General features: G+C 35.5%; 1 protein-coding gene across 2 annotated transcripts; it reads left to right on the top strand.

Annotated features, from left to right (window-relative positions):
* The first annotated feature begins 605 nt into the window (after nt 1-605).
* On the top strand, nt 606-26848 carry LOC108335687 (methionine aminopeptidase 1B, chloroplastic). Of its 2 annotated transcripts, none has more exons than XM_017571790.2 (11): nt 606-844; nt 952-1033; nt 3211-3448; nt 5284-5445; nt 5546-5587; nt 11618-11689; nt 11870-11949; nt 20625-20722; nt 21494-21541; nt 26280-26429; nt 26542-26848. In XM_017571790.2, exons 1-10 carry the CDS (start codon nt 709-711, stop codon nt 26423-26425), a joined length of 1104 nt encoding a protein of 367 aa, XP_017427279.1. In that variant the 5' UTR covers nt 606-708; the 3' UTR covers nt 26426-26429; nt 26542-26848. The 2 variants fall into 2 exon arrangements, with proteins under 2 accessions (XP_017427279.1, XP_017427278.1); XM_017571789.2 differs by having other exon boundaries at nt 607-844; nt 26531-26848.
* Nucleotides 26849-27161: the final 313 nt, after the last annotated feature.

Below are 27161 nucleotides of genomic sequence, written 5' to 3'. Positions count from 1 at the left end.
GAAAGATGGGAACAGGTGCAAGTCTTGCTTAAGATTAAGCTTGTAAACGAACCAATGCCAGTACATGTTTTAATATAGTTTTAGTGGGATTGATCAATTTTATTTTCTTAACAATTAGAAAGAGGAATATTGTTCATGACAGAGAAGGAAAGAGGGTGAGGGTGGGTGATGCATGGTGTTGGAAGAAGAAGATGAAGATACAAATTTGTTTGGCTATGGTGGGAGAAAGAGGAAGAAAAAGCCATTTAACATTTCATTTCATAACTCCATTTCATAAGTGACGCAGATAAACCAAAACTAATAAAAAAATAATAAAATCACCACGCATACAACTTAAAATTCCACGTGTTGACGTAAAATTTAATAAGTGAACCAATTTTAAACACTTTTAAAAATGATGGACTGAATTGACATTATTAAAAAAAAATGAACGTAAAATAAAGTATTAAACCAAAATAAAAATAAAAACTTTATTAAAACAAAAAGCAAAATATAAAAGATTATTAAAAATCTCTACTTTATTTTTATAGATATCCATATTCATAAATATAAACCCTAAAGATCAAAATTAAGAAACAAAATTTACAAATTTACCAAAAATAAAAATTATTTAGCCTGGACAAAAACATTCTAAAACCTCAAAATCCCCCGAAGATTCGAATTCCGTTATCCTCTAACCAAGACTCACACATACTCCCTGCTTCCACTATGGCGCTCACTGCTCCTCTAGTTCACAACGCATTTCCAAAAATCCCAATAATACCCTTTCATGGCGAAGCTTTACCGTCTTCCTCATCCTTTATTTGCTCTCCGCTTACACTCTCGCGTTCTTCTTCCGTTTTTGGTTCGTCAATTGCAACTCTATTCATCCTTATTTCTTCAGAACAATAAATAAATAAACTATTAAATGAAAGCTAGCTCTTATTCGAATGCTTTTGCGGTGTGTTGCAGGGAACCATTCGCTCTCGAGAAAACAGTTCGTGGTTTTCGCGAGGAAGGTTTCGGGTCTGGAGGAGGCAATGAATATCAAAAGGTAACAATATTCTATACCGTGGTGGAGTTATGCTATTGTTTTTATAGTATTTTAGTGGATTGAATTTGGAAGTTTCAGTTCAAAAGGTAAGCTAATGATCTGGATTTCGAGAGCATGAAAGGGTTCAAAATTTTAGTTTTTGTTTGGTGTTGTAGGTTTTAAATTGTTTTTGCGGTAGTGTCTGGCTGATAGAGTCCACACTTGCAGCCTGACGTTATGGCGCTGGTCGCCACGACTGAAAATTCCAAAATGTATATTTAAAATTTGTTTGGCTATGTGCGTGTTTGAGTGTTGGCTTAATAGGGGTCAGCAAAGTGAGTCTATCTAACTGATTAATTATATTCTATTTATTACTAATGAAACTGAAAACCCTTTTGAAATCTGGAGAGCTAAAATAGACATAACAAGAGTTGTTATTATGTGGAGTATACCATATTTGGGTAGTTAAATTCTTGAAATAGAACTTCTCCTGTATGGAGGTATTTGATGTTAGAATAAGGAGTTCAAGAGGGGATGAATAGAACTATCATAGATTTTTCTAAAGCTTTAGAATGAAACTTTATTAGTCCAATTACTTTTAAGATTTAGTTACTTTTACTAAACTTTTTTAGAACCAAGAACACTCAATAACAAGTATAATTCGCAAAAACATCAATAAAGAGAGAGGGAAAAACAAATGCACAGGTTTTTGTAGTAGTTCACTCCATGCATGAGCTACATCTAGTTGTCCAGCCACACCAGCCAAGCTCACAGTATAACAATATTGGAAACACATGACCAATACAAACAGTACAAGAAATCAACTCTTGAACCCTACAAGATTGAATTTCTAACCTAGTAGCAGACTCCCTATTCCTGTATTGTGACTTGGAAACCCTATCTAGAAACAACAACACAAGACGAAAACAAAAAATATACAATGAAACAAGTTCACTTGAAACACAACAAGCATAACAGTAGAAGAAAATCATGGTGAAACGCAATGTTTCTCTCTTACAATGAGAGAATGATCTTGAAAATCACTCGAAGAAAACCCCAAGAAATGTGTATTAGCTCAATAATAACTCTCTCAACAGTAGAAATGTAAGTTCAAAAGTCGTGTCAAAAAGTTTCAGAATAAGAGAGTTACATAGATTTTAAACTAGCAATTTTAATATATTAAAATTGCATTTTAATATGTTAATTTCACTTACTAGTGAAGTTAATGATTAAACTGAGTGAGTTTTAACATATTGGAATAGAGAAGCTCAAATTCATTTGAAAGCACCAACAAGACTAATATATTAAAAACTTGTTTTAATATATTAAAAAAAGTCCCACACAATTACTTATGGATCTGAGTAATCTTAAGCGATTAAAACAAATATCTAATCAATTAAAATGCTCTCCATTCAATCCAGACTAAAATAAGACCATTTTAATAGATTAAAAATATCTTTTAATAAATTAAAAGCTTCCTATCTCCAAGATAAGTTCTAAACTGATATAAAATAGCTTTCTTGTAATTTGTAAGGTCAAGCTACTCAAAGAGAAACTTAAATACAGTCGTGTTAAGAAGTGAACTTTAAACCTAACTCAATCCTATAAAACTTGCTTGTAAGATGAGGTTTGTCACTTATATACTCTAAATTGGTTTTATTTCTAGTCGATGTGGGACTTCCAACACAAGTCCTAATCAACAAAACACACTCCCTAAACACATCTAAGTCTTCAATCTTCAAGGAAAGTTAGATTCATCAAATCTTGCTCAAGACCAACATTTGATAGTCCTAATTTGTATTTTATATATTGTATGTTGAATTGTAATTGCGTGGTATATTGTAAATGAGAAATAAAATTGTTTAGATCTCTTTCTTTTATGAAAAAAATTTGAGAGATATCAATGTTGTACATTTCTTTCGTTTGTTCTTTCTCATAACTGCTTCATGTCTAGTAAGTGTTCTATCATTTAGGTCTTAGAATACAAGGAATTGATATCAAACAATCTATTTATTCTTTCCTCCCTTTCTTCTTTGATAAGCAATATAAAAATGTTTTGTTCTGAAAAAAGTTTTTGAACTTCTTTACTCTTGCATATGCTTTCTGATTTCCAAAAATAGGGTTTATTTCTATTTAGAAGTAGAAAAAAGTTGATGCAACTTTACTATAGATTCTTACTTTATGTTTGGTCTATGAAGAGAGCGTGAACTTCGAGTTGTGACAAAGTTCAAGAAAAGGCCTCCATTAAAGCGGGGCCGAGTGTCTCCAGGTCTCCCTGTCCCTGATCACATACTAAGGCCTCCTTATGTTGGTACAAATATACTTCCAGAAATTGCAAGTGAGCATCAAATTCATGATTCTGAAGGCATAGCTAAAATGAGGGCTGCATGTGAGCTTGCAGCACGTGTCTTAAACCATGCAGGAACTTTGGTTAGGGTAAAGTTTCGTCCTTCAAGCATACTTCCTCCGTCATTTATTTACCTGTTGGGTGCTTTCTCTTGCAGGATAGTGGTCATTGCTAATTTTTTAATTATTCTCTTTCATTTGAGCTTTTCTAGACAAATTTATTAGTATAGTGCCTTTACCATGTGTTGGTGTTTGATTTTATTAGATTTGATATGAGGGGCATTGACTGTGGTTTCTTCTTACACTTAGACTAATAGGTTTGATACAGTTTACAAAAAGAAGGAAAAAAGAGGGTAGTTAGTACAATTGTAATTACATAACTGTAACAGACTATAATAAATAGTCTTTTTAGGAGGTGAGCAGAGAGTTTCTGGAGTGTTTTGAAAAGGGGAAAAGTTAGGGCAGGCAGGTCCTCTCGAAAGACCTTGAGTGTTGTACGTGATTTTTCTTGTTCTCACCACATTGGTAGAACTGTTCTGTTCTGTTTCTATTAAGACATCCAAGAATCTGTCTTGGAATTCTCTAGTAAATTCTGGATACCTATCATAGACACTGGTGCTGATCATCAAAAGTACTTTTTTCTCCCTATGTTGGAATTAATGACCAATTATTAATGACTTTTGGTTAATAGAAATAGTTGTCTGGTTAGTGTGAAAGACCGGTGGGTGAATTTGGTGTTATATGTTTTGCTTATCTTGATGGTAGGTCATGGGTGAAAATGGTACGTAGCAATTTGGAGACGATGGAAGTTTGAATGGTGGTCACTGCAGAATGACTGCTATTTTTGCAAATTTAACCTTCTTTTGGCAAGTGAATCATTCGCAATGAAAATTAGTTTTCAGGGATCTCTTCAAGGGTTATTATATAAACCAGTTGCTTCTTGCAAACTGATTAGTTTTAATCCACATTTTGTTTATTTTTCTATTGACAGTGGAATGAAGAAGTTTTGAAACTTCAGATTGAGGTAGTCAAAATTGAGTGTTTGGTTGGGATTATGAGGGCTTACAAAATCATAAATTGTGGGATCGTAATACAGAACATATATCCTACTGCTACATAAATATGGCATATGTACTCATATGAATACTATAAATAATTGAAAAGATTAAGGGACAGGTAACACTTTAAAAGACTTAGTCAAACTTAAATGCAACATAGACCATAGGAAAGAAAGCTTTTCAACATTAGTCATAACACATGAGTGATAAACAAAACTTAAATACCTATTTACATATGTCTAAGTAGCCTAAACAAAATACAAAATTATCAAATACCAACTATCAAGTTCAAGACAAGGAGCACCTTAATAGCTCATTCTTCCACAATCACATAAGCAAGCTGGGAATGACAGATATCTATCCCTCTGCTTGAGGGGATGTGTCAGAATATGTGTATATATTTATTGTACAATAAATATAGAGATTATTTGAAATCCATAAAATTAAGGGATTGGGATAAGGAGTTATTTGGTAGATTTGCTCCTGATTTAGGATCTTTATTTCACGAGATTTATTTCCTTAATTAGGATTTTTTTCCTTCTTAAATACCTATGTATTATTCTTCAAATAATCAAGGAAAATTATTACCCACTTATTGTTCTCTGCCTACCTCATTTTGTAACACAGGACTCCCTTATCAGTAAGATGCACCAACCATAAGCAATGTTAAAAGTTTGGTCAATTAAAGGATGTTTTTTGGCAGTGAATGTTTATAGCTTATTTAAAACTGTAATGGGCTTTTTGTCCACAGCATTCATTAAATTTTATTTATAACCCAATGTTTTATATTTTGGGTTTGGTAATTGGTATGATAATCTACTTTGAGCTGATATTTTAATCTAACTTAATCTTACTTTAAACTGTCAGCCTTCTATAACAACTAATGAGATTGATAAAGAAGTACACCAGATGATAATTGATGCTGGTGCTTATCCCTCTCCCCTTGGCTATGGTGGATTTCCGAAAAGTGTGTGCACATCAGTTAATGAGTGCATGTGCCATGGAATACCTGATTCTCGACAGTTACAGGTTTGTCAAGCCTATATTATTATTATTATGATTACTATTTCTAACATTCCCTTTTGCATTCATTCTTTCCATAACTACTCATAATTGTCACTTTTTGCAGAATGGTGATATTGTTAACATTGATGTGACAGTCTACCTGGATGTATGCTTCTCTCTTTCTTAAATTTTATTTAGGTGTAAGTATAGGTGTTATGATGTCTGTTATTTATACAACTATTTGGAGTTTTATTATAAATTACATTTTCATCCTCCTCTAATTCTCTTTTATCCTTTTCCTCTGTCTTTATATTATTATTGGTGCTTGCAGCTACAATGTTTAGTTATTAGGGTTGCTCTTGTACTTGAACTTGGTTTTAGCTTATTTATATTAATTTCTTCCCATGTAAACATCCTTTGATGGGAAGGAAAATATTCCTTGGTTATGGATAAACATGCATTGGTAGTGGTGACTAAAGCTAAAATAAGCATCTTATTGATAGTGATTATTGTTAGAGATCCCACGCTGGGCACCACTCCTGGTAGCAGCATATGGATGGCCTCTGACTCAATGTTGACCTTCAACCTTCTTTAACAGCTTCAGGTCAACCATGCAGATAGGCGTAAAAGCAGCCCGATAGCTTGACAACATGACAGCTCGGCAGCATGGTAACTTGGGAGCATGTTAGCTCGACAGCATGGCAACTTGACAATATAGCAGCTTGACAATATAGCAGCCCGACAGCGTAGCAGCACAGCAGCCCGAAAGCACCAAGTCAGAGCACAACTTGGTAGCTCGGCAACTCAGAGACAGAGCAAACTGATATTAAACAAGGTCAAGGCATGGAAGGGTTTGTTGACTTATTGGAATGCAACCTCTTCATGCCTCTTCTCTTGGTTAAGCTCTCATTGTGAGGTCCTAGCCATGCTTCCATCATTGCCTTTGGGTTGGAGAAAATTGACTTCAAATTTTGGCACTTTATTAACTACAGACAAATAAGTGTTGAAAGTACGTAAAATTAATGTAGTCTAAAATCAAAATGCTATCTAAATTGAGATTTGGATCCTGGAAGAGGTCAATCTCTTATTACCAAATGTTTGGAGATCCGCCTTCAGGGTCAAACACCTACCTGCAAAACACATTAAACAATTTTAAAGCAAAGATCCTATTCACAAATAGCCAAACTAAAAGAATGACTTTGACTATCCAAAGTAATTGGCAAACATGCTAATAGATTATTAAACACAAGTTCATCTAGTTCCAAGCTTGTGTCTTCTTTTTCTGTCATCCTTCCTTCTTCCCATTTTTTATGCCATTTTTCCTTATAATCAAATCTTCCCTAGGCAACAAAACAAGAAGAGATGAGTTAGTATGTTTTTCCAATGAGAAGTCAAAATGTTGTTCTTTATTTTCTACTTCTTTTTTCTCTTGTCCTCTCCCTCATTTTTTTCGTATTCCTCTTTTTTTCTCTTTTCTTTTTCCTCTCTCTTTTTTTCTGCTTTTTTTCTCTCTCTTTTCCTTATCCTCTCTCTCTTTTCTTGGTCTTCTTTTTCTCTCTTTTCCTTTGTGTTTCTCTCTTTTGTAGTTCTTATTCCATTTTTCTCTTTTTTTAGTGCTTTCTTCTATTGTTTTCTCTTTAGCCTTTGCTCTTGTCTTTCTTTTTCCAACCCTTCTAGCTTTTGCAATGTCCTCCTTTCCTCCTCTTTCAGATATAGACTATAGTTCTTGAGGTCTTCATTAGTCCTGCAACTTTCATTCCAATTAGGACATTGATGAGTTTCATGCCCATAGCTACATTTGGAGCATCTAACAGCACTTGCTTTGACCCTTGGCACTGATTTGCTGTCATGTTGGTGCTTTCTTCTAAGCTCACATGTTCTGCCATTTAGATGTATTATGCATGACACAATGTGTTACGATATTAGGTGATAGGATAGGAGAAAGGGAAGCCGAACAGTAGGGTAAAGCAAGCTGAACGGTAGGTGGTAGGGGTATGCAAGCCGAACGGTATCAAGAATGGGGAAGCAAGCCGAACGGTTGGAGGCAGAGTGAAGCAAGCCGAACGGTTGGAGGCAGAGTGAAGCAAGCCGAATGGTAGGAGGCAGAGGCACACAAACCAAACGGTAGGAGGCATGGTGAAGAGATGTAACCGATCGGTTGAAGAGTTGCGGTCCTAACAGGTAGCGGTGAAGATGGGAGGGAACAATTACAGTAAAAGGAGCCACATTCGAGGAGAATATCCAATATAAGTTAATTAGAGTAAATAAATATATATTCCAGGGAAATATTCAATATAAGATATTTATAATTAAGGATATATGCCAGGGAAATATACGGGGGGATATTTATATTAAATATAGGGATATTTATATTAAATGCAGATATATTCTAGGAAAATATTTAGTATGAGATGAGCGGGAAATAATTAGTATAAATAAAGCTAGAGGTTATTGTTAGGGTTATGCTTTTGATTATTGAGTTTGGTTGACATGCGACTATGCGTCTTGTGAGGGAGGTTATGCTCCCAAGTAATTGAAGGAGGTTATGCTCCCAATTATTGTTTACTTTTGTTATTCAGATATTGCCATCAATAAAAGAAATTCTTTAGTTCAATTTCATTATGTCATTATTATTTTGCTTACTTTGAGTGTGTGAGAGGTTGTTCTGGTTAAGTTTCGTACTCAGGTGCGTAACACAATGGCATTGACATCTTCCACTATAGCCAAATCAATGCTAGGTACATTTCTTCATTCCACTCTCTTGGTTCTTTTAAGTTCGTTAACCATGGATCCCTGTGAACAATAGGATAGGTAAAACCACGTCTTGAAGATGGCCTCTGTTGGAACATGTTGAATTGCATAATTAAAACAAATTACTACACTTAGATGTTGTGATAGGAGATTGAGAGTATATGAAAGGAGAAGGAAGAGTTAGTTAGCCTAACTGTCCTGACAGTTAGGAAAGGCGGGAATGGGTTTGTATAAATAGTTAGGCGCGTTAGTTGTGGGGGGAACTTTTGGACTGTTAGTAATCTGTACTGGAAGAGTTAATCCTGTAGGGGGAGGTTAGGCTCTCATAGTGGCTCTATACTTGTATTCTTTCTGTGAATAATAAAACGAGAGGTTATACAGTGTTCTGTTAGTATTTTCGTAGTATTAGTTTGGGTTTCTTTGTCAGAAACCTATCATGTTGCCACCTAGAGCAGCAGGAAATGGCTGCTGCATTGGCTGTGTTGGTGGCTGGATTATTTCTGCTATCACCGCCTAAGCCAAGTGTGGCTGCTGGAAATTGCTGCTGCTGTGTGGAATTTTGGTGGCTGCCACAGAGAGTTCTATAAGAGGTGTTGGCTGCAGCAGTTTGTTCGTTTGGAATGCTGTCACAGCTGTTTGATGATGCCAGCAGTAGATATTGTAGTTATTACAAGTGTGTTACTTTAATATTGATAGGAGTTAATATGATAGGTTATAATGGGTAATAGGTGTGCAGGAGAGAGAAAACAGTTGAAGAATTAATTGTTCAGTTTAGGAATTAATTGTTGTTGGGTAGCTAGAAGTGGGCTGCCTTTATAAGAAGGCAAGGGGGGGGTCTGGTAGACAGAGTTTTTGATATCAATTGTATAGACAGGAACCTTGATCCTGTGGAGGGGGATTATGCTCCCAGTTACTGGTTGTACATGACATTGGTTGATGTGAATACATATTTTCATTCTTTTCTTACCATTTGGGTGCTATTGTGTGAGTGTGTACTGTGAGACAGTTAGGTTTCATACCCAGAAACCTAACAATTTGGTCCGACCTGCCGGATCAAAGTGGGGGTGAAGGATCAAGAAGCTGCTCCGCTTAGGAGGGGACTGCCGGATCAAGAAGGGATCAAGAAGTGATCAAGAAAGGGTGGAAGCATGGAAGGAAGAGACAATACCTTGGAGAGAAGGGTCAGTGAACAGAAAATGGGGATGGCAGAATGGAGGAGAGATATCCAAGAAATAAAAGAAATGTTGCAGGAAATCAAGATTCACATAATGGGCTCAGAAAGAAGTGAGAAAGCTATCATGAGAGGAAAGAAAGATGGTTCAGAGGAAGAGCTGGAGGAAGACAGGGGCAAAGGGCAGCAGAATTGGAGGCAGCGGGTAGAATTGCCCAGGTTTGAGGGGTTGGACCCGTTGGGATGGATCTCTCAAGTTGAGAAGTTTTTTGACACCCAAAATATCACAGAGAAGGAGAGGCTCAGGTTGGCTTACAGCTGCATGGAGGGAGGCACAATTTATTGGTTCAGGGCCTGGAAAAATAAAACCAAGAACCTTTCTTGGAAAGGGCTGAAAGAGGCATTGATAATGGGGTTTGGAGAAAGAGATAGAGGTTTTGTTTTTGAAAAGTTAGGCCAAACTGCAAAAATCACCGAAGCTGCTGATGAGAAAGTTGTTGGTGTTACTCCCAGGAAGTGGCAAAAGCTGCTCTTTCTGGGAAGGAAAGAGAAAGAGATATCAGTGCAGAAGACAAAAACTGTGATGGAGGCATTGTTTGTGTTGCTGCCCAGGAAGTGGCAGAAGCTGCCGTTTCTAGGAGAGATAGTGGGGTAGGTTGTGATGTGTATGATAAAACAGTGAAGAAGGGTGAAGACAGAGGAAAGAAAGCAGAATATGGTGGGAACAGGGTGACTATGATGGCTGGAAATAAAGTAGAAGATGCAGCTGTCTTGAGTGGGGAAAAAATATGGTTGTCACAAACATATAAAACACTAGAAGACCAATGGTAGAGATATTTCTTTGCAGGGCTGCAATTTAACATTCAGAGGAAACAATTAGCTCAACATGATGATGATGAAGGAATTGGATGGTCACATCAACAAGTTCTTTCCTTTTTAGCTTCTAGGATGAACAAATTTGGGCAAGGAGAGGGCTTCGCCAGTACTGCTGCTATAAAAATACAAAAAAGGTTTTGGGGGTGGAAGAAGAGAAAAGAATTCTTGATCATTCATCAGAAAAGAGTTAAAATCCAGGCCCATGTAAGTGGTCACCAGGTCAGAAGGCAATATAGAAGAATCATAGGGTCCATGGGAATTCTGGAAAAAAAGCAACTCTTAAAGGAGTTAACAATTCTTTCATATAGACCACCACCCAAGCCTCCAGACCTGAATTGGAGGCAGCAGCCAGTGGGTTCCCTTCCTATGATGAAGATGAGCCATGGGAACAAGCATTACTGTACCAACCTTGAGGACAAGGTTGTTTTGCAGCAGGGTGTAATGATAGGATTTAATATGATAGGTTATAATGGGTAATAGGTGTGCAGGAGAGAGAAAACAGTTGAAGAATTAATTGTTCAGTTTAGGAATTAATTGTTGTTGGGTAGTTAGAAGTGGGCTGCCTTTATAAGAAGGCAAGGGAGGGTCTGGTAGACAGAGTTTTTGATATCAATTGTATAGACAGGAACCTTGATCCTGTGGAGGGGGATTATGCTCCCAGTTACTGGTTGTACATGACATTGGTTGATGTGAATACATATTTTCATTCTTTTCTTACCATTTGGGTGCTATTGTGTGAGTGTGTGCTGTGAGACAGTTAGGTTTCATACCCAGAAACCTAACAAATATACTAGAAATCATTGTAATCTTTATCTAGGGGTAGAGTTCTTTGTATATATCCTCTGGAATTGATTTACGTTGAATCAGTTCAATAAAGATCTTTTTCCAATGATAGCTAACCCTTTTCAAGTGTGGATATTTGGAGCAAAGAGATTCCTCTCTTGCCAGGGAGAGCTCTGCTTTCTGGAAACTTGGCTTCCTTTCTCTCAATTCTTTTATTTTCATTCTGTGATTGCAGGTACCTCTATTATATATTGTATCATTGTTGGTTTAATTTACACTTTTGTTTATAACGTGGTTAAAAAGCTAGGTAGACACTGAGGGAGTAGGAATTTCTTACCATGTTCCTGTAAAAAAGTATGTTCATGTTATTCGTGGTTGTAATTTCTCATGATAATTTAGGCTCATTAAATTTTATTTTGTGAATTTATTTTATGTTCAGTATGGTAGTTTACGTTTTTTTGTCAAACAGAATAGCTGTGTGGTCTAGTTTATTGGATTTTGGATGTGGGTTACCTATATTCTTTCTATGATGTTTACTTCTTTTAGTGTTAATGATTAATATGATGAAAGCCTTTCTATGATTATATGAAATTAATACCCTTCTGTATGCTATAGGGATATCATGGAGACACATCAAAAACATATTTTTGTGGGGAAGTCAGCGATGAACTGAAAAGTTTTGTCAAGGTAACTAATTATCCGTTGATTATGGGAGAAAATAAACTTTGTTGTATTACTGATTTGACTGTGATAGTATGGGCAAACTATTATTGACCAAATATCACTTTCTTTATCTCTTTGGTTTTTTCTCATCAACATTTCATTTATTTAAATTTTTCATTGAGTAGATGCTTTATGTGTTGGAAGGTAACTGAAGAGTGTTTGGAAAAGGGAATAGCTGCGTGCAGGGATGGTGCACTTTTTAGGAAAATTGGAAAGAAAATCAGGTAAATTATTTATCATACTGGAAAAAACACCTACATGCATGATAATCAAAATCATGAGTCAACATGCAAACTCAAACGAGTTTCCATTCTTCACCATTGAAACTGGTTAACTCATTTTTCAGTAAGCTTGGGCAAACTCGTCAAAAATCACGAGTCTAGTACATAGCTTTGAGCTTGAAGCATATGGTTTGGAGATGTACAAAAGCAATGGTTCCCTTAAAATCAAAGACTGAATTCAAGAGGGGGGACGCAATTGAACTATCGCTAATTTTTGAAATAGGATGTCAACTTTTTAATTAATTGATTGATTTCACATAATGTGGATAAACTTTTGGCAAAAATTAGAGAATATTTTGAATATTTCTTAAGATGCAACATGTATGTCGTGATAGGTGATATGGCAACTGTATGTAGAGAGAGAGATACACCAAGATTTATATTGGTTCACTCTTAAAGAGAGTTATATCCAAACTATAAGCCAATCCACTAATCTTTCAAGATTTTCCAGTCACTAAAAAACAAGAAAAACACTTAAGGACTTAGATCTTAAACCCTACAAGACTTTAGGTCGACCTGTTTGTGACACCCTATCACAAGATCAGCTGGGAAGCCCTATCCAAGCAGACAATGAGATGAAAACATGCACTACTAGAACAAGATCACCTGAAAAAAGATTGAGCACAATATAGAAGAAAGATTAAGGTGATCGCACAAAATGTCCTTCTTGAGTCATCATAGACTTTAATCACAAGAAGAAAGCAAGACAACTTCAAGAAGTGTTGCTAATCTCAAGTCAAGGTCTCTTTCGAATGTAAAGTTTTTTCTATTTGTTTGATTAATTTTTTAAGAAAGGAGATATATATGAAAACTTGATGGTTTTAATTGATTAAAACCAGTTTAATCGATTAAAATTGAACTTATATTCATGATGTATGGGTTTTAATTTGTTAAAATAATATTTTAATATGTTAAAATCACTGAAGCATTATTTTTAAATGATTTGATTGCATTAAACTTATTTTAATCAATTATAATAGAGCCAAGTAAACAAAATTTTTCTTTTTAAGTGATTTTAATCTATTAAAATATTCTTCTTTATTTTTTCTAGTAAATCTCAGAACATTTTAATAGATTAAAACACATTTTAATCTATTAAAATGTAACTAAACCACAAAGTTCTCATAAGATAACCAATGGCTTTCTAACTTATCTAATGATTAGATCAAGATAGAAGGACTTGGAAGAAATAAAAATCTTAAAAAACACTATGCAAACCATCTCAAATTTAGCCAGAGTAATATATTTATTCTATATTTCAACAATAAGGCCATTATAACTTTAAAAACATTTGCCTACTAGTTATTTTAGAAATTAGAGAGCTGATTCTAAGGAAACAAAATCCCCATAACTATGGGATCATTTTTAAATACATATATTAATAGCAAGATACACCTGTCATAAATAATGAAATCGTAACAAGGATAAAATATAAAACCTCCTAAGCAACATAATTTTGACACTACCCCTCAAGCTGGTAAGTGTTCTCCATTTCTCTATTTCATATAATTCTTTCAAAGTTAATGCATTATAACCTTTTGGGGAGTATGTTTGCAAATTGATTTTTTGTGGACACATATGGCATGCAAATCAAACCATTATCTACCTTTTCCTTTATAGAAATGTATATCTGCTGAATGTATTGTGTCTAATGCAGACCACACAATATGTATTTATACTAATTTTCAGAATCAATTATAATAAATTCCCCTTAATAATTAGGAATTAATCATCCTAATTTCCTAGAATATGTAACTGTTATTTCCTACAAATTTTTAACAGTTGATAACATTGTAACACTTTCCCTCAAGTTCGAGTATATATGTCATATGCACCAAGTTATTACAAATGTACTCAACTCGAAGGCCTCTAAGGAACTTGGTGAACATGTCAGTTAGCTAATCGCTAGAGTTAACAAAATCAGTAGCGATTTCTCTAGAGAGCACCTTTTCTCTAACAAAGTGACAATAAATCTCAATGTGTTTGGTTCTTTCATGGAAGACTGGGTTTGATGCAATGTGAAGTGCAGTTTGATTGTCACAAATAAGCTTTGTCTCATGGATGTCCCTTATTTTTAGCTGTAGTAGTAGTTGCCTAAGCCACGTAAGCTCACAAGTGGGAAAATCTTATTGCTAATGGTAAAATTTACACATTTTTGTTTAGCAAAATCACACACCTCACAATGGACTCTTCACCTTTAAATTCTTAAGAAAGAAAGGAAAACTCAAATTTACAACTTGAAATGATGTCCTAGTTGACAATTCTATATAGTTGAGCTTTCTCTTTACGGGTCATGGTGGATTATGATATAAGGTAGTGACTGTTGATAGGTTGATTAGGGTTCTCCATGTAGTGAAGGCCATTCCATTCTCTAGCATGTCCAATCATCCCTTGAGTTCTTGTCTTGTAAAATACAAGAGTTGCTATGAAAAACCACTTTAAATGAAAGATCTTGTGTTTTTGTATAGACATAAAATTCTTGGACAATTTAGGGACATGCGAGACACTTATGGAGGTTATGATGGGCTTATTTGTAGCTTTCTTGGTCCTGCTGCTGTTGTCAGATATCTCCTATGGAAATTTTCTTGTTTAGGGTTTAGAATTTAGGGTCTAGTATCCAATAATGAGTAAAAAGTGGAATTGAAGCATTAAGACCAAAAGAAAATGGAAACTTATTAGAATATTTTAAAAAGTTAGTACTTGTGAGCTTCTCCAATTCACTAGGGAAGGATTTTACCCTTTCTATGTCTTCATCTTCATCTTTTTGTTGGACAGAGGCAGGTCTGTCACTTTGTTTATTATCAATGAGTGCTTGCCCTTGCCCTACCCCTCTTTTGGGGTCATTTTTATGCTCCCATTCTGTTAGGTTCCTGGGTTTGGAACCTAACAAGAAAACACTCAAAAGATAGAAACAGAAATGAAAGAATGAGTTTTGCTATTATTCACCGTAAACGAATCTCTTTACAAGGACTGGGTTTGGGAGCATAACCTCCCTCTAGAGAGCCTAACCTCCCTCTAGAGAGCCTAACCTCCCTCCTCAGGATGACAAACCCTGTTAGACTACAATCAAACCAAAACCTCCCACTACAATTGATTATTTGCTATTTATACAACCAATAATCCCGCACTTCCTAACTGCTAAGGCAGTTAAGGCAGTTAGGCATTTAATGTTTTATTCCTTCACTCGTAAACTCTCCATCCCTAACATTACACCCCGCTGCCGAACAACCTTGTCCTCAAGGTTGGAAACGGGAGGCTTGATCTCATGGCTCCTCTTCATCATCGTGTACTCATATGAATGGAACCCTCTGGCAACTGCCCTCCAATTCAGGTCTGGAGGTTTGGGGGGTGGCAATTCCTCCTCCAATGACTTCCATTCTTCTTGGATTTTATTAGCTTCCAGCATTCTGGTCACCTCTTTTCCAGAATTATAATCCCTGAAGAAATGGTCTTCGATGTCTTTCAAAGCTTCAAAAAGTTCTCTCCCCTCTGCAGGTGCCTCACGAACGGCAAAGCCCTTCTTTTGTTCGCTGGTCCACCTCTTCACAAAATCCATCCTTCTCTCCCGGCCATTGATTCTTCCATCCACCTTTCCCTCCTTAGCCTTCATTCTAATTGTAAGCCCGTTCGGCCAATTACTGAGAGATTGTTTGGACTGTAAGACCGTTCGGCCTTTGAATGTAACTATAAGACCGTTCGGCCAATGACTAGGAGATCGTTTTGAGTGTAAAACCGTTCGGCCTTTGACTGTAATTGTAAGATCGTTCGGTTCCTCCTGTCCTTTCACGTTCGGATTCGGCAGTTCTTTCCCGTTCGTTTCCGGACCGTTCGGTTCCTTCAGTCCTCTCAGGTTCACAGCTTGTAGTGCTAGCCCGTTCGGCTTCGTCAAGCCTCTCCCGTTGGGTCCAGCAGTCTTCTCCTATTCGGATCCGTCCGATCGCTCGGCCACTCTCGATCGACCTGGGCTATAGCGCTTGGCCTCCGACCGTTCGGTAACTCTCGATCGGTCTGGGTTATAGCGATCGGCCTCGAACCGTGTCACCTCACCGCTCGTTCGTCCCCAAGACGACTTGTCTTCTATGGCCTCGGACCGGTCGGCCACTCCCGATCGGCATGGGCTATAGCACTTGTCCTCAGACCGCTCGACAACTTTCGATCTGCTTGGTTTATAGCAATTGGCCTCGGACCGTGTCACCTCACCGCACGTTCGTCCCCCAGACAATTGGTCTTCTATGGCCTCAGACTGCTCGGCCACTCCCGATCGGTATGGGTTATAGCGATCGGCCTCCGACCGTGTTAGCTCACCGCTCGTTCGTCCCCAAGACAATTGGTCTTCTATGGCCTCAAACTGCTCGGCCACTCCCGATCGGTATGGGTTATAACGATCGGCCTCCGACCGTGTCAGCTCACCGCTCGTTCGTCCCCAAGACGACTGGTCTTCTATGGCCTTGGATCGCTCGGCCAATGACTGGTAGATCGTTTTGACTGTACGATCGTTCACGTTCGATGCTGGGAAGTATTCTTCCGCGGTTCCCGACTGCTTACTGGCCGCCACCCTTTCAAAAATGGTACCCCCGTTCCGTTCTCCAAATCGCACCACCACTGCCCCCTTCAGACCTTCCCAAGAACGATTCTTGGCTTTCTCCTTCCATGCTCTGAACCAGTAGCCAGCGCTCCCCTCCATACTGATGTCAGCTAGGCGCACCTTTTCCTCCTCTGCTACACCTTGCAACTTGAAGAACGTCTCTGCCTTAGAGACCCACCCCAACGGATCAAACCCTTCGAAAGTGGGTAGTTCTACCCTTTTTCCCCAGTTAGGTTGGGCGTCTCTTCGGTCTTCATCCAGTTCCTCCTCCGAGCATTCCCTTCTCCTTCTCTGATTCTCGTTAACAGAATGTTGATCTTCATCTACAGACCCTGGACTGCCTTCTAATCCCTTTTCCTGGGTCCACACCCTTCCTCCAAGAACTCGCAAGAGTTCTCTAGTTTCCTACCGCATTTCTTGCATATTTTTTGTCCATTCAGCTAGCTCCCTTTTCTGTTTGCTGATCCTCCTTTCCCAAGAATTGTCTCTTCCTTCCATCACGCTCCTTTCCCCAAGAATCCGGCACCCCTCTCCAAATGGGATCCGGCAGTTTCTTGATTACTTCTTGATCCTTCACCCCCACTCCGATCCGGCAGGTCGGACCAATTGTTAGGTTCCTGGGTTTGGAACCTAACAAGAAAACACTCAAAAGATAGAAACAAAAATGAAAGAATGAGTTTTGCTATTATTCACCGTAAACGAATCTCTTTACAAGGACTGGGTTTGGGAGCATAACCTCCCTCTAGAGAGCCTAACCTCCCTCCTCAGGATGACAAACCCTGTTAGACTACAATCAAACCAAAACCTCCCACTACAATTGATTATTTGCTATTTATACAACCAATAATCCCACACTTCCTAACTGCTAAGGCAGTTAGGCATTTAATGTTTTATTCCTTCACTCGTAAACTCTCCATCCCTAACACATTCTATATCTTGGCTTCCTTTTTGCCCCATTCTCTGCTTGGGGGTCTTCCATGTAAATTTCACTATGTCTTCCTTGTGTGACTTGGCTTGTTGCAATAGGTGCAACAAACCTCCTCATGTTTTTTCTCCAAATTCGGAACCCAACTTTTTCTGTAATTAGAAATAATTGGTGTTCTTTTTTCAACTATCGCTGCTGAGTTTTCAGTAGTTAGAGTAACCAACATCAGTCCTCTCCTGCTTTTTTCACTCTAGATAATGGTTACCACTTTAATAATCCCTAGAACCTTCTCTTTTCCCAAAATTTTGACTCGAACATGATCATATTTAAGATTCAAGCTTACCACAAACTCAGATTCTATCTTGTCCAGCATACTCTTTTAGGATTGCTAAGTCTGCTGAACACTATGCTTTTATAACTCTATAGTGATCCGATTCTATCCATAGACTTAAGTTGATTGTCATACTTTGTAACTGATTTGCTTCCCTTTTCAGCAGCCATAATTTTTACCCTTGTTAGATATATTGCATTTTATGTTAATTAGGGAAACATGTCCCTATGTTAATTGTTACTTTTACATATTTATTTGTATTTGGGGTTTAATCCACGTTCTCTTTATCATAAATACATTATGCTATGTGTATTTTTTATACAAGGGAGATTAACCTTATAACTAGTTATTCACTATATTCCACAACCCTTGAATAATAAATTTGGGCAGCATCCTTGGCCTTAGAATAGGTTTATTCTACTCCCTCCCAAATTTCCTTTGCTGATCCCAGGAACATGCTGGTATCACTAATTTATGGAACCATTTTCATCAAGTGCATTATTAGTCAGGTGTCTGACCTTGCCTTTTCGTTTTAGGATACAATAAGTTTAAACCATTTTAGATAATTTTTTCCATTTAATCTGTAAGCAAAATAAAGATTTTGAAATTTTCCAGTAGTCTGGGATCTGTTCCTAATTTCAATTCCAAAATTCACAAATTCAGCCATTCAAAAGCATTGTGCTGCACTAAAGGCTGTAATCAGGATAAGAGAGGTGCAGCAATGAAGGCTGCGTTTTAGGATTGATAAACACGGTCAAGACTCCAAAAGATAAGGAACTCTGATAGTATCTCAAATTTAGAAAGAATAATATATTCCTTTTATATTTCAATAATGAGGCTATTGGACCTACAAGTACATGTTTTTGTTGGTTAGTTTAGGAAATAAATAACTAATCCTAACGAAACAAATCCCTGTAATGATGGGATTGTTTTTAAATATGTAATGCTAGTATTTAATATCACGATACATATGTAATAAATAATAAAGTTATAGCAAGGATAAAATTAAAACTTCCTAAAATACATAACGAGCACCACAATTTTGACAAACAAGATCAAAACATTATTGGTTCAAGATCTCCAACACTTCATCTTCCATTCTTCATTTGGTTTTGTCTCAAACAATATCGAGGAGGGTGGAATCATAAATACTTCACTCTTATGTCATCACTTAGGCTATAAACAAAGCCAAAAAGATTATACTTTATTTATTAAACTCTCCATTAGAGATAAAATTATACTACTATTGATCTATGTGGATGACATGATTATTACAAGAGATTGTAAAACAAAGAAAGTGACTTTAAATAAAAACTTGGCAGTTTGTTTTGAAATAAAAGACTTTGGGAAAATAATTATTTCCTTGGAATAAAGGTTGCTTATTTAGAGAAGGGGGATTTTAATCTTTATAATACAATATTTACTTGAACTTCTCAATGAAATAGGAAAGATGGGATGTAGAACCTCAGGTTTTTTATTGAACTATATCATAGAATTGTGTTGAGATATTTTTGGAAGTTTTAGATTTTATTTTGTCAATATATTTTAGGAAGTTTAAGATTTTAATCCTATTGGTTTTAGTTTTGTATATTGGTTGTGTCTTGGTTTTATTACTAGCATATCCAACAATCTCAGTGATTTGTTTCCCAGAATAGACTGTGCTGGTTTCCTAAATTATCCAATTAATGTGTGTGTATATATATATATGTATATATATATATATATCAGATGTATGTATATATATATATATGTATATATATATATATATATATATATATCAGATGTATGTAATGATACCGAATAAGAGAGAAATTATTTTCTTCTAATTTTGAGAAATTGGAAGTGGAGAGTTCTCTTATAGAAAACATCCAATATAAGAGATTGGTTGAAAAACTTATTTATTTATCACACAAGACACTAGACATTGTTTATGAAATTAGTCCAATAAGTCAATTTATGCATGATTTGAGAGAAAGACACATGGAAGCAGTGGACAAAATTCTTTGGTATTTAAAATTGTTGGATGTCTCACATAGGCTAGAGATAAGATGAGTTTATAGTATATATATGGGTGCAAATCTCACCTTACTAGTTGATTTTTTGGGATTGAGTTAGACTTAAAGTCCACTTCTTAACTTGGGCTCAGAGCCATGGGTTAGAGTCTACCTATCCTAGCGAAATTTGTTGTTTGTTGGGTCTATCGTTCCACCCGTCATCGGGTTACTATTAGACCATCCATTAATGTCTAGTCCCTCGATATATATACCTCGGTGTGAGATGGTGTGTTGGAAGTCCCACATTGACTAGAGATAAGGTGAATTTATAATATATAAGTGGGTATAAACCTCACCTTACAAGTCAGTTTTGTGGAGTTGAATTAGGTTAACTTCTTCATAGAAATCAAACACATGGAAGTCCATAATAATTGAATACTTCTAAATGTATAAATTATGATTTAGATTTAGGAGAAATAATAAATAATTTATAGTGTTGTTTAAATAGAGATTATATTTTTTTAAAAAAGTTGACCAGTGTTATTGCTTAATAATATCTGGTAAAAGTTCTTTCGTTTAGGATAATCATTCTAGTTCCAAGACACACATATATATGCCTTTGGATTTTCTACTTTCATTTGAAGTTAAAGTTGTTAATTATGCATTTTCCTATTTGTAATTTCTTAATGCAATAATTGTGTATGTTAATTGATCATACAATCTGTAATTGATGGCTTATATATATATTTTAAGCATTTTCTTTTCTTTGAAAAATGATCTCAGTGAGCATGCTGAAAAATATGGCTATGGTGTAGTGGAGCGTTTTGTTGGACATGGTGTGGGAAGAGTGTTCCACTCAGAACCAATTATTTTACACAATCGTAAGTGGCCAGTTAACTTGCTTAATTTCTTCATCGTTTTGATTTTCAATCATAACATAACTGTCTAAAATTGCTCTACATTAAACTGCAATATTTATTTCATGGTTGGCTAAAATATGTTTTTAACTCCTCAAAATTTTAGGTCACTTTTTCTTTTAATACTCCAAATATGAAATTCCTTTTTATATTCCTTAAATTTCTGAAAATGCTTTTTATAGGTCATTATATTTTAGTCCCCCAAATGTAAAAATTTGTTTAGTCCCCAAAATTGAAACATAAAATGAATTAACAGTTCTAGTTCTATATTGAATGTGAAACTTTCATTCATTCGACTCCATTAGGTAAAATGTTAACGGATAGAAAATTAGAAAAAGAAATCAATCCATTACATCTATGTCAAACTTTTAATGTTGTATGAATATGTTTAAGTAACTAACGATATGTTTTCTAACCATTTGTATAAATTGTTGTTGTAAATAGCATATTATTAGAATAAAAATATTCTCAATATCTCCATAGTAATTAGGAAATATTCATTTTAACATATTTTTATTTCTTTACTTATAAGTATTAGGATATGAACTTTAAACATAACCCAATTTTACAAAATGTGCTTGCAAGGTGAGTTTTTTACGACAAAGTGAATGCGGGTGTAATATAAAAACCATTTATGCAACTTCACACAACATAGATTGTCCTCCTCTGTTACCTCTTGTTTTCCTTGTTACTATTTTCCTTACAGATTTTTAATTTTGTACCATTTCTTTACAGGAAATGAAAAGCCAGGCCGCATGGTTGAAGGTCAAACATTTACTATTGGTAAGTGAATTGTTAATTGTACCAAGAATATGAGGTGATAACTAATAACTATTTTAGTAGTTTGTCAAGTAATTATAACCAATTTAGTTAGTTGATAACAACTAACTAGTAGTTAATTAACTCTAAATAGTTAGAATGGAAATGATGTGATGCACTTCTCACTTTTGATAGACAATTGTGGTTCTCCTTCTCTGTATTTTTTAAATATGAAGAAAGTCTCAAGATTCTTTCTATTATAGAGCTTCCTGCAATTTGATAGTTTTTGAGCTCATTAGTTCCTAGTATCTTGTGCTCCATTAGCTACCACATCAGCTAGTATGGACAATCTTGTTCCTGTGGCACACTCTTTCAGCCATCGAAAATTTTGTGATCTGAAGCAGCTTTGCATGAAGTAGAGGAAAGATTGGAAACTTGCATTTATTCAGAAAATCGAAACCAAGACAGTGGAACTTGCAGATGCAATGTAAAAGACATTGCACAATTCATTGAATGAGACATTAACTGAATTGTTGTAGAAAAATCATGATGATGGTGAATCAGGAGGAGGAAGGCATCACAATTTAGCGCATGATCATGGATCATCTCATCAAGATTCTAGTTCTAGTAAGCATTGTTATCACTCTTGCGCTCCTTAAGCTTGTGGCACTAGGGTGGCTAGAATCAATTTCCCTAATATTCAATGCTACAAATGCAAGTCAATGGATTTATCAATGCAAAATGTATTTCGCAGTTGACCTAACTACTGAGGAATTCAAAGTGCAGTTAGGAAAATTTTGCATTTGCATCATGCCTTTGCAAAAATCCATAATAAACTAAAGTATACAGGAAAATACTAGAGGGGGTTGAATAATGTTTTCCAAAATATTTTCGCAAGACGGCGTCTAATGACTTGTAATGAGAATATACAGAAGTGAACTATGTTTAGATGCTAGGTTTATAAGATGAGAAAATAAAAATTCTTTCAGACGATGTCATAGGAAACTTAACAATAGTTTTTAGAAGAAGAAAACAATAAGACATTTTTTATACTGGTTCACTCAATCTTGAGCTACATCCAGTTCTCCCTTAACAACTCTTAAGGGGTTTCACTAATCTCTTCAAGATTACACGAGTTTTACCCACTTCTAATTACAAGTATTATTACCACTCTTTATCTCCTAGTCAACACGACTAGTCCAAGTATTCTTACACCACTCCTGGTCCCCTAGACAACACATCTAGAACGAGTTTCCCCACTCCTGGTTGAATATTATTCACCACTCTTGGCATTCGAGTATTCTAACCACCCTTGGTTTACAAGTGTTTGATTACTAGATGGAAAATAACTCTTTTTAAGTAGGATGTTTATCTAATACAAAACATTCCTAGAATCTTGTAATTACTCTCTCTTTTTGATTGAGGATATCAGAAGATATAATAAGAAGATATAAGCGTAGAGCCATACACTTGATTTTGGTTGACTCTCTTGTCATTTCTCTTCTCTTTTTTGGAATTTGCGTTAGATGTTATGAGCACAAAGATGAACTTCAAAGTAGATTTTCAACAAGGCTTTCTTTTCTTCTCAACTTTCTTTCTCTCCTCTTTTCTTCTTTTCTCTTTCTTTATGAAAGCTTTAAACTTTGTATGCTTGAGATGAAGTAGTAAGATAGATATGTGATGATGATTCTTTTCTTCATTTTTTCTCATCACTCTTCTCATTCTCTTCTAATAGAGAATGGTTTCATTTCTTTTTCAAATCTTCATCATATTTCTTGAATTGAAGAGCATTAGACGATATAAGCTTTGAGATGAGGCATAATTGACTAATGATGATCTTTCTTGAGCATACTCGCTCTCTCTCTTTTTCTTCTCTTCTTTTCTTCCTTTATTTTTCATCTCTTCTATTTTCTGCTTCAACCACCCACACACCTCTTTCTCTTTAGTTGATCTTCTTTATATAGGCTCTCTGAAGATCTGAGCGTTGGATGCTGAGTTGATTTCAAAAGAACAAATAGCCTTTGGGTGGGAGGTCAATCTTTAGTCTTTTCTGCAGAGGTATAGTGCTTTATAAGAGTTTTCATTGAAGAGTAGCTTGTATGATTTTGTCAGAGTAGAAGTCTTCAAGAGTGTTGATATTCGTGTTGTCTGTCATTCTCTAGCTGTGCCTAGTCCACCATCAGATTATCCTCTTCCACCTCCACTTCATGTTTATAGTCGAAGACATCGCTCCCAACAACCACCAAGTGACTCACTTTAAGTGTCAACTATTTTGTCTCTTCCGACTCCAAAAACTGAGTCTAACCTTCCAATTACCCTTCGTAAAGGTATACGTTCTACTCGTAATCCCTCTCCATATTATATTGCTTTGAGTTACCATAGATATTCTTTACATTTTTATACATGCCTTTTGTTTATTTCTTTTGTGTGAATTCCTAAATCTGTCAGATCATGCTAGATGAACTATGTTCTTTTTAGAATAGTGGAACTTGGGAGTTCATCCCATTATCGTCTGGAAAATCTGTTGTTGGTTGCGGGTGGGATTTTGTTATCAAAGTTGGTCTTGATGGTACTATTGATCGCCTCAAAGCTCGACTTATAGCCAAAGGCTACACACAAATTTTTGGAATGGATTATGGAGATACTTTTTCTCCAGTGACAAAGATGACTTCTATTTGTATATTTTTGGCCATGACTACTTTTCAACAATGGTCTCTTTATCAACTCGATATCAAAAATGTTTTTCAATGGAGATTTATTGAAAGAAATTTATATGGAGCAACCTCTCGAATTTGTTGCTCAGGGGGAGTCTTCCAGATTTGTTTGTCGTCTTCGCAAATCTTTATATAGCCTAAAATAGTCTCCTAGGGCCTGGTTTGACAAATTTAGTAGTGTGGTTCAACAATTTGGTATGACTTGAAGTGAGGCAGATAATTCAGTCTTTTACCGTCACTCAAGTGTTGGATGTCTCTATTTGATAGTATATGTTGATGACATTGTTCTTACAGGTAGTGACGACCATGACATCTCCTAGATGAAACAACATCTTTTCCACCATTTTCAAACTAAAGATCTTGGCAAACTTAGTTACTTCTTGGGTATTGAGGTAGCACAATCAAACAATGGTATTGTTATATGTCAAAGGAAGTATGCGTTGGAGTTTTTTTGGAGAAAACTGGGTTGATGAACTCAAAATCTATTGACACAACCATGGATCCTAATACCAAACTCTTACCAAATCAGGGGGAGCCTATTTCAAATCCTGAGCAATATAGAAGATTGGTTGGGAAATTAAATTACCTTACTGTACTTGTTCTGACATTTCCTTTGCAGTTAGTGTGGTGAGCCAATTTCGCAATTCCCCATGTGAAGATCATTGGAATATGGTCATTCATATATTAAAGTACATTAAAGGATCTCCTGGAAAAGGTTTGTTATATGGTTCCAATAAGCATACAAAAGTTGTTTGCTATTCAGATGTTGATTGGGCAGGATCTCCTTCTGATAGAAGATCTACCTTCGGGTATTGTGTCTCCATTGGTGAAATTTGAATTTCTTGGAAATGCAAGAAACAAAGTGTTGTGGCAAGATATAGTGCCAAAGAAGAATATAGAGTTACGGCCTCATCCACTTGTGAACTTGTTTGGCTTAAGAAATTGCTTAGAGAATTACAATTTGGAGATATTACTTGAATAACACTTATATGTGACAATCGGGCGACTCTTCACATTAGTTTTAATCCTGTCTTTCATGAAATGACCAAACACATTGAAATTGACTGTCATTTCTTCGAGAAAATATTGTATCTGGAGACATCAAGACTGAGTTCATTAACTCAAACTATCATTTCATTGAGTCTTTAAGGAGATTGAGAATTCATTATATTTGTAATAAGTTTGGTATATGCACCAGCTTCAGAAAGAGTGTTATATATATTGCTTTACGTTAATTGGAGAAACATAGATGTTCGATATATTACATTTTATTTTAATTAGGAAAACATAGACTTTTGATATTGTTTAATATTGGTAGATATTGTTTTTAACAATATATATAAGGGAGATTAACCCCATACATGCTTTTCATTATATTTAACAAGATATATATATATATATATATATATATATATATATATATATATATATATATATATATATATATATATATATATATATATATATATATATATATATATATATATATATCGTGAGGGGAGTGTCTTACAAGTTTTACATTAACTACTCATGTAACAACAAAAACGTGAAAATTTTCGACTCACTCATTCCTTTTTTTTATGTCAACCTGTGGGTGCTATAGCATTTTTTCGAGATTCATCAACATTTCTACATGAAATAAAAATTGTTACATCATATTTTAGAATTAAAATTGTCCTTGTTGCAAAATTTTGTGATACCTTTATTGTTCGTATCCACCTGTTTCCATTTCAGAATGTATGAGATTGTGAAATTCTGTTATTAAACTAAGCCAATGCAGATGTCATGACAATTGTGTTTGTGCTACGCTTCCTCATTAGCCGTGTCCTTCTCATCCGTAGATCTTGTGTTCAAATGAAAATGATAATCTAAATCATTTGCCGTTAGTTTTTGTTAGTGGCGGAATTCACCTAGAATCGATCCCTCCTTCCTTTCATTCACCTATACCATTAAACCAACCTGATATCTCCCCTTTGCTCTGTATTGATGAAGCTGGGTGTTTAGTCTTTTAAGGTTTTGATCCCTTATGAACTCTACTTAAATTTCAGAGCCGATTCTTTCTATGGGAAGCATTAAGTCTATTACATGGCCAGACAACTGGACAACATTAACAGCTGATGGTAGTCCAGCTGCACAGTTTGAGCATACAATTTTGATAACCAAGACTGGAGCCGAAATTTTGACTACATGTTGATATGGTAATTGTTCTTTTAATTTGACTTCTCCGTGTTATGAATTCTGAGTAGAGTTTGTGTCTAAATTGTAAATATGTGCCTTAAAATCAATTTGGTTTTGGAAGACTATGCTCAGGCAACTAAAGACTGTCTTCCGGAGCTACAATACCGAATTCTCTAGTGCATAAAATTTCATATATGATGGCAGCAGTTTAGAGACATATACTAAGAACTACATATTTCTATCAGAAAATACGAAGGTATGACAGTGCATTCAGAGTCCTCTGCTCAGATAACTAGTGGCTACCAATTGCTTAATTTTATGTTAGGAAGTTAAAGAAAAAAAAAGTTAAACTGAGTTTTCATATAAGACATCAGCCATGGAACTCCTTGAGTTTTAAGCTTAATTTTTTCATAATAGGATTCTTCAAAATTTAGATTTATATATGCCTTTTGGAAGGTCGTTTCATCTTATCTACGTGGGTTTGGTATGATTTCCCATATTTTGTTTATCTTTGTTATTTTTTTAAATAAATTTTCATGTGATAAATTATAAATATATTTTGATATGTTAATGCAACTGTGATGTTAAAAGTACGTAATAATGTATAACACGAGTTTTATTAAAAAAATTGAAAAATCTCGAATTAAATTTCATATTGATATAGAGAAATTTAGAATTAGAAAAAGCTTAATCGATAAAAAATCGATGTGCGGCTTGCCATTCAGTAATAATCCCCCGAGACAATGTTAGTG

The sequence above is a fragment of the Vigna angularis genome, chromosome 10 (genome assembly GCF_016808095.1).
Source record: "Vigna angularis cultivar LongXiaoDou No.4 chromosome 10, ASM1680809v1, whole genome shotgun sequence".
NCBI lineage: Eukaryota > Viridiplantae > Streptophyta > Magnoliopsida > Fabales > Fabaceae > Vigna > Vigna angularis.
Note: the sequence above shows the minus strand (reverse complement) of the source record. Positions and strands in the feature narration are given on the sequence as shown.